General features: G+C 54.4%; 1 protein-coding gene across 1 annotated transcript; it reads right to left on the bottom strand.

Moving 5' to 3' along the window:
* Positions 1-603: 603 nt before the first annotated feature.
* On the bottom strand, positions 604-6,389 carry Dsel (dermatan sulfate epimerase like). Its single transcript, XM_090352979.1, has 2 exons — positions 6,346-6,389; positions 604-5,125 (listed from the first exon to the last, which is right to left on the bottom strand). The coding sequence occupies exon 2, from the start codon at positions 4,344-4,346 to the stop codon at positions 723-725; it is 3,624 nt and encodes a 1,207-aa protein (XP_090209105.1). The 5' UTR covers positions 4,347-5,125; positions 6,346-6,389; the 3' UTR covers positions 604-722.
* Between the last annotated feature and the right edge of the window lie 1,923 nt (positions 6,390-8,312).

The following is an 8,312-nucleotide window of genomic DNA, read 5'->3' as shown; positions in this document are numbered from 1 at the left end:
GAAGGAAGGAAGGAACGAAGGAAGGAAGGAGCCCTTTAAAGATGCTTTTCAGGTGGTTGCTTTGGATCTAAAACAAAACCACTTTATTCCAGATTCCCATCCTATTTTCCAGAAGGACTCCCCTGCAACTGATAACAAAAACAACTCTGACCATTCCCCCAGAGAAAAAAAACACTGTACAAGATACGAAGAAAACAAAATTCTTTTTTATTTGTTTTTCTTTGTGCAAGGTGTTAGAAGACCTTCTTAGAAAGATAAGGGGTGGAGTGCATCTTGAAAGTAGAGGGTATAAGGGGACAGCAGCACTCGCAAGGCCTGTAGGATTGTGTGAGGTCCCAGGATAGAGTAGCACAGTTCAAGATGAATTAAACAAAATCCTTTAAGTACTTCCCATTTTCCTGGGTTGCCTCATAGTATAATTTTATCTGTATCACTGCAGCAGAAACATTTTAGCAGGAAAAAAAATAACTGTAGAAACAAAGGCAATGAAAGTGGTGACATAAAAATAAATCCTGCTAGGCCAAAAACGGTGTCTATTTTTTTTTAAATAACCTCTCTGAGCAAGGAACAGATTGAACACACGCACACGCACACGCACACACACGTGCACACACGCACACACACACACACACACAGAATACAAGAATAAACAAACTCTTCTAGTTCATATTCACAAAGCGGATTGGGAAGATTTAGTGCAAATTTCTGCTGACCTGCAGCTTTCAATCCACAAACTTTGGATATCCTAGGCGCTCCATCAGTGTCCAGCAGATGTTTTCAATTACTTGAATCTCATCTCTGGGCAAGTTCTGTTTCCAAACATTAATATTTGTCGGTGATATCTCCCCTTCGTAAGGAAGGTAAAAGAGATTGGTGGAAGTAGCAAACATTATTTGGTTTAAAGTAGCAGGAGACAAAGGGATTCCAAGGAAAGCAAAAATCCTTTCAGTAGTTTTCTGAGGTGAAAGCACAATATCTTCGAACTTGACCAGCTGGTAGTTGGCAGGGAGCAAATCTGTATTTATTCTCAAGGCTGCTGCTGTGTTTGCTAGCCACAGATGAGACAATATGGAGACTGCATTGGCTTCGGGTTTTGTTAATTCCTTCTTCAACAGTTCGTACTCAAAAGCATACTCTGAATTCAAGTTGCATTTGCCTTTTAACAGCTTGGCCAAGTGCTCTGGTACATTCTTCAATGTGTAAAGACTTGGCTTGCTGCTGTACACCATGGAATAAATCCACGCCCGAGGGTCTCTCACAATGTATAATGCCCTCATCGAAGATCCCAGAACTTCCTGGAAAAAATGGAGCTTTAATGTCCAGCTCCCACTACTTAAGCTGAGCACAGGCCGTGCGCCGGGGTAATACAGAAGGTGTCTTCTCAAAGCTCTAACATATTCAGTCTCCCGGTCAAAGGTGCCTTTCATTCTACTTCTTTGTTCTGGTAAGGACTCTCTCCTTTTCGACTTTCTCTTCTTGTCCTTACCCACGGAAAAGTACTGGGCCAGTTTGCCCTTACTGGGTTCGTGCAGATGGATGTTTTGCAAATGTAGTTTTGTGTCCAGGACTAGGGACTGCAACCAGCCCCGGAGTAAACGGAAATGCCCACCGTGGATATCAGACGCCTTCCATTCGCAGGCATCTACAAATGAGTCGATTTCAAATTCCGTTTCGGGGATATCGATGTAGGCTGTTGGGACTCGGATGTAAAGAAAATCACTACTGTTGAAAAACAGCTGCTTGAGAATCTCCGCTCCCGAGCCAGGAAGCGCAGCGATGACCACGTCCGGAAGATGAATGCCAGGCCCCTGTGAAGAGGACGTGTCCTTCCCACTGGACTGGACCTCCGCCCGTGTCCACTTCGCACAGATGGGCTGTGTGCACGCGCTCCACACATCCAGGAGCTCGATACACCACAAGGCAACGACGAGGACAAGGACCCAACGCATTAGCTTCCTAAATGACAAATAAAACCGCCACTGAAAGGTCAGAATGACCAAGCTCACACACAAGATCAGCCCGGCTGCTACATTAAACTTAAATCCAAAGGGGAAAATGACTCTGTCGTGTGTGACAGGCTTCACAATGGCCTCAGTGCCCAAACCAAACCGGGTGATCTGGCCGTGACTAGACACACTGGCAAAGCCCCCAAATCCCAGGTAACTGAATCTGGTCTTCAGATTTTGGTAGTCGGTGACAACGGAGACAAGGAGCTCAGTGTTATTGACACCAAGGGAAATCTGCAGTCCAGACTTGGAGTTATCAACGAATCTGCAGCTGGAGACGTTGACATAGGGCCCGTAAAACACGTAGGCGATTCTTGTGACCAGGGACTCCATGTGAAAGGTGACATTCACAAACTGAGTCCACCGTTTCTTAAACTCAGCGGCTTGTTCTGCTTCCAGTATGCTAGCTGTGGGGCTGTTGCCCTGTGGATCAAACCAAAACATCTTATAGTGTGCATCCCACACGTCCATCATGGCACCGTTGTACCTGTTCATAAACCTATAGGGGATGTACTTAAAGTCGATATCCAAATTATGGAAGAAGGCACTGACGGAATTAATGGGGGAGGCCTCTTGCCTTTCAATGTGATCCACCACGAGCAGAGTCTGGGAATTCAGGAGCAATAAAGAACGGTACACACTCTTCAGTCTCATTGAGGAAGAGTAGGCAGAGACGGCCTCACCACTGACAAACAGCATCTCCCCGTGTTGGGAGGCAGAGATGATTTCCCCAGCTGCATCCCCAGCCTCTTCCCCCGTCCACTTGAGCCACTGGGCACATTCGCCCAGCTGCCCCTCCCAGGGCTGGTTGCACTGGCTCGAGGGTGAGGGAGCAAACACCAGTACATTGTTGAGGTGGCTCAGCTTTGGTCCATAGAGTGCTTCAGAAACAAATACCTGCCCATTGGGGGCAAAGGTAAATGAGTTTTGATCTGGATGTTCGTGTCCTGGATTGAAGCTTCTCCACCCATCAATCCAGGAGTAGGGCTGGAAGTGGACTATGTCATACACAGCTCGGCCCCCCAGCTTCCCAGATTTAAAAGACACGAAGGTATTGGTCTGTGTGTTAGGCAGCCCAGCCCCATAAGTGACCACACCCCAGTTAGGAAAAATGTGCATTCTGGCCGTGCCGTATTCCGCTGGGGGCCGAGGGGTGAGCTGGGCGTCGTACCAGATGTACTCGGTGTGAAGTGTGCTCCACCTCTGCGCCGTGGAGGGAACCATGGGTCCGTCCTTCGGCCGGTGCTTTCTGATTTGCTGAGCCAACCAGTTGCCAGCTCCATTCTTTAGGATGAACTTATCCAAGAAGACCAGCTGGCTCTCAGGACCATAAAACCAATTGTAATTGGAATCCGCGATACCCACCGTTCTCTGGAAACCCGGCAAAAGGGTAGCATAGTAGAACCAAAAGTGTGTTTTCAACCAGTGATTATCCAAGTTGTTGATGTTAAAATGGCGCTGTGCCAGAAAGACATACTGGGTGATGGACTTGGCTGTGTAGCTCCCATAGGCCACGCCTTCATCCAAAGTGCCATCCACCACATGATTCAAGAGAAACATGGTCTTCTCCATCACGTCCACGACCACCTGCTTCCACAGGTTTGCTTTCGATCCCTTGTCCACCCCAGTCACCAAGGCTCCTGTGAGTAAGGCCATCATATTAGTAGCTTGGTGATTGTGGAGAAGCTGTTTGCCCCAGGAGCGAACCTGGGAATAAGCATACATTTCTTCGGTCACAATCCATATCTTCTCCAGGTACCTTTGTCTCCGCTGATGATCAAGTAGGTTATATAAAAAGTCAAAGGCAGTGGCAAAGCCTGTTAAGGAATGGCCAACTGGAACCTCGTCCCCTGGCGCGTTCTCCACAAGCCAGTCCTTGTAGCTAACCATCCTGTCCATATATTCCAAGACAAATTCAAAGGCAACCTTATCTTCGGGGCACAAGAGACAGTACAGTGCTAGTGGAGGCAGATTGTTACCATAGATCTCATTCCACTTGGCAGTGAAGTCGGCATACTTAGGCGGAGGTAGGTAATACGTGGGGTTGGAAAGCATGGCAGTGACGGCACTTCTGATCACCCGGAAAAGATGCAAATGGCTCGTGCGTGACTTCTGTCTCATCGCCTGGACTTCCCCAGCATCAAAATACAAGCTGGGGTGAAGCATACTTCTCCTTGGCTTTTGGTGGGGCCTGAAGTCTTTCACTTTCTGTGTAATCTCGTCTACATTCTTGGTGAAGATGGCCCATTCAGAGTAATTACCCATGGACTCTTCACAAGTAGAGAAACCAAATACCAGCAATATCAGAGACAGGACGTGTCCTGTAAACATCAGCGCCATGATCCATGAGATTCCTTTCTCAGGCAGACATGTCAGTGGCTAGCGGGCTTCCTACCTGCTCCGGATGGGAGCTGCAGAAGATACCTTTATGACTTACGTTCTGTGAAACCCAGCAGACATGCAGCTCAGCCAAGCCACCTGCAGTGGCCACAAAAGGAACACGTACACTGTGTATCTGAGTCCCTGAATCATTCTTTGTGCAGTAAAGTGAAACTTCAAAGAATAGGAATCTCACAACTCAGTGAACAATTTAAAAGCAGTATGAATTCAGCATTTTCTTCCTTTAGTCTAACTTAGTCAACAGTCAAAACGCAGGGTGAAAAAAAAAAGAGAGAGAGAGAGAAAGAGGGAGAGAGGAAGCATGGCCAAATTGAATTTCACAGCCCCTCCTAGCACAGAAAGCCATGTCTAGGATGCACTCACCCCACACGAAAGACGATATTCTGAATTCTGCCAAAAGAAGAAGATGATGATGATAAAGTGCTCCTTTTCTTGGGGTAATGGTTGTTCACTGAATATTCCTCTCATCTTTTTATGCTTCTTGGTTGGTGATCTTTTTCTTCATCCATTTCTGCTAGGGAAACATCCTCAACAAGAATTCAAGGGGCTCCCAGGCTTAAAAACAGTCATCAAACTTCTTGCCTTCATCTCAGATTCCCTCTTCGCACTGGCTCATCATCTTTGTTAGGAGAGAGACAACAGCATTCCCAAATCTCCTTTCAGCAGCCTCATCCGTGGAACCCAGGTCCCCTCATCTCTTCAGCAGTGGCATCTCTTTTCTGTTCCTGTGGCATCACACTCTTTTCTGGGGAGAAAAACAAAGCAAAGCAATTCTCTGAGACTAAGGGTGTGCAGAGATCAGGAGTTAGTCAGTGCACATTCATCCCATAAACAACAACAGTAGAATCACGATGAGATCTGATAAGTAAAAGTGTCCAACGACACATGCACCCACAGATTTGAATCACCACAGTGCCATCAGATAACAGGGGACCACAAAACTAATGTTCAGCTTAGAACTGCCCAGGGTTTTCCTCTCCTAGGAGGCCTCCCTCCAAGGCAGTCAGGGAGAAGTCCTGCTGCTTGGGATTTTTCCTTACCGAGGACACAGGGCCAGAAAGTTAACTACCTTTACAGAAGGTCTAGCTCCCGCTGGTCTGGAGCAAGCCTGGGTCTGGGGCAAGCCCGAGTGGGAGTCAGCCCGGGTGGGGAGCCAGCCCGGATGTGGGGCCAGCCCGGGTGTGGGGCCAGCCCGGGTGTGGGGCCAGCCCGGGTGGGGGGCCAGCCCGGATGGGGAGCCAGCCCGGGTGGGGGGCCAGCCCGGGTGGGGGGCCAGCCCGGGTGGGGAGCCAGCCCGGGTGGGGGGCCAGCCAGTCGCCCCGCAGGGGGCCCGGCCAGCATGGCAGTCCCGCGCGGGTCTCACCTGTGGCTCCGGCGCATCCCCGCGGGGCCGGCAGAGGGAGCTCGGGCCCCGGGCGAGGACGGCGGCCGCGCTCGGGTTTGGAGGAACCAAGTTTCCGTGCCTGGCCCAGACTCCCCGCTGGAGCCCGCGCCAGCCTCCCGCCCGCCCCGCCACTCCGCCTGCTGCACACTTTCCTCCGGGCGTACCAAGGGCCCGACCGCACCCCACGCCGCGCGCGGCCCCCCGTGAGCCTCTCCCCGTCATCCCCGCTCCCCGGGACCCCCGCTCCCAGGACCTCTGCTCCGCGTCACCCCGCTCCGCGTCACCCCGCTCCGCGTCACCCCGCTCTCCTTCATCCCCGCTCCCCGGGACCCTCGCTCCCCGGGACCCTCGCTCCCAGGGACCCCCGCTCCGCGTCACCCCGCTAACCGTCACCCCGCTCCCCGGGACCCCCGCTCCCCGTGAGCCCTCCCCGTGACCCCCGCTCCCAGGACCTCTGCTCCGCGTGACCCCACTCCCCGTCACTCCGCTCCCCGGCACCCGCTCCCCTCCCGACCCCACTCCGCGGCCCCGACGTGGCCAGGTCGGCTTACTTACCTCGGGCGGGCGGGCAGCAAGCCCGGGTCCAGCGCGGCGTACGCCCCGAGCCGAGGCGCAGGTCCAGAGCCCGCCCCGCGCGGGGAGCGGGGCCGGCGGCCCTCGGGTCCCCTCGCCCCGGGGCCCCGCGCCTCTGCCCCGCGCCCCGCGCCCGGGGCCCTCCCCCGCCGCCCGGAGGCGCGCGCGCTCGCCGAACCCCGGGCAATCTCGGGGACAGCAGCTCCGGACCCCGCCGCAGGCCGACGCCGCTACGGGTGTATCGGGGCGCGGTGCGCGGAGGAGCCCGGTGTCGCCGGCCCAGGACGCCGCCACAGCTGCGGCTCCTCCGCGCCAGCTCTGGGCGCGCGGCCCGCGAGGGCGAGGGACAGGGATGGGAGGGGCGGGGCCTGGCGAGGGGCGGGGCCTCGCGGGGGCGGGGCCTCGCAGGGGCGGGAGACCGGAGGCTGGCTAATGGGCGGAGCCTCCCGGCTGCTGGGACAATGGCTAGAAGGCAGGGGCGGAAATGGGCGTGGTTGCGTGGCGAGGGGCGGGCTTGGAGGTGGGGCTTCGAGTAGAGAGAGGCTGCCTGAACGCCGGACAGAGGCGAGTCCTGCCGGAGGGCGGGGCCTGCGCGGTCCGTGGGCGGGGCCTGGAGTGGGTGGGGCCTGGGTGGGCGGGGCCAGCACTGGGGAGTACCCCAGCCGAGCCGACCGCGGGTCCGGTTCCCAGACTGGCTGCTGGGCGGGGCGGGCGGAGCCGCGGGGTCGTCCGGCAGCCGGAGCCTCTGAGGGTCCCGGGTGCGGCGTGGTGGAGCTTCAAGCCCTTTGGTCCTGGAAAGACAGAACGAAACACTCGCGGGATTGCGGGGAGGGTCGTGGTTGGATTGCAAATGAGAGAGAGAGGCAGGGGGTGGCGGGCAGCGCCGCGCAGGGGTGGACAGGGCTGGGAAAGGACGCCGCCAGCCCCGGAACCCGGGCGCCCACTACCGTGCTCCGGCAGACAGCCAGAAGCCCAGACCCGCCTGGCGGCCTCCCTCCCCGAGGGGCGGACGGGGAGCGGGAGCCACGGCGCTCCTCCGCCCGGCGACCGCAGCGTGGACGGGAGCAGGCGCGGGGCACCCGGAGGACGCGGGCCCCGGAGGACGCGGGCCCCGGAGGACGCGGGGCACCTTTCCCTCTTTCTTCCCTTCTTGCTTTCTTTCCTCCTCCTCCTCCTCCTCCTCCTCCTCCTCCTCCTCCTCCTCCTCCTCCTCCTTCTCCTCCTCCTCCTCCTCCTCCTCCTTCTTCTTCTTCTTCATTATTATTATTATTATTATTATTATTGCCAGTCCTGGGCTTGAACTCAGGGCCTGAGCACTGTCCTTGGGCGTTCTCAAGGCTGGAGCTCTACCATCTGAGTCACAGCACCAATTCCAGCTTTTCTGTGTATGTGGTGCCGAGGAACCAAACCCAGGGCTTCCACATGCTGAGCAAGCACTCTACCACTAGGCCAGACTCCAGGCCCCTTACCGCCTGTTCGTTGTGTATCCCAGTTTGTCTCAGCGGGATCCCCAGCCCAGCCCACACGTGGCTGAACTAGCTTTTGTTATGGTCCTCTGTCATTGCTCATGCTCTGTCTCTTCCCTAGTGGTAACTGACCAACCAGAAACCCCACTGAGTAGAACCAATTTTTCTATGAAATTTCTCTTTTCACTTTTGTCTGAACTCAGATGCTGACACTCATCTGTTAACAGCTCTTGAGTCTTCCAAGCTAGGATCCTTTCCTCTAGCACAACGTTTACTTGGATCTCTGCTTAGGCTCTGGAATGTTTAGTTTCTGGTTACCAGCTGCTTTGGTCCACCCTGGTACTTTTGTCCACATTTTCGTCCTTACAGTCACAACTAATACTTAAATCCTTTTGTAAATGCTGTATCTGTTTAAAATGACTTAACTTTTTAACAAGTGGATTCATGCCAACTCTTGCTTTCTCTACTGAGATTCCTTCCCAA

Source organism: Megascapheus bottae, chromosome 19 (genome assembly GCF_031878675.1).
Source record: "Megascapheus bottae isolate mThoBot1 chromosome 19, mThoBot2.hap1, whole genome shotgun sequence".
NCBI classification, from domain to species: domain Eukaryota; kingdom Metazoa; phylum Chordata; class Mammalia; order Rodentia; family Geomyidae; genus Megascapheus; species Megascapheus bottae.
Note: the sequence above shows the minus strand (reverse complement) of the source record. Positions and strands in the feature narration are given on the sequence as shown.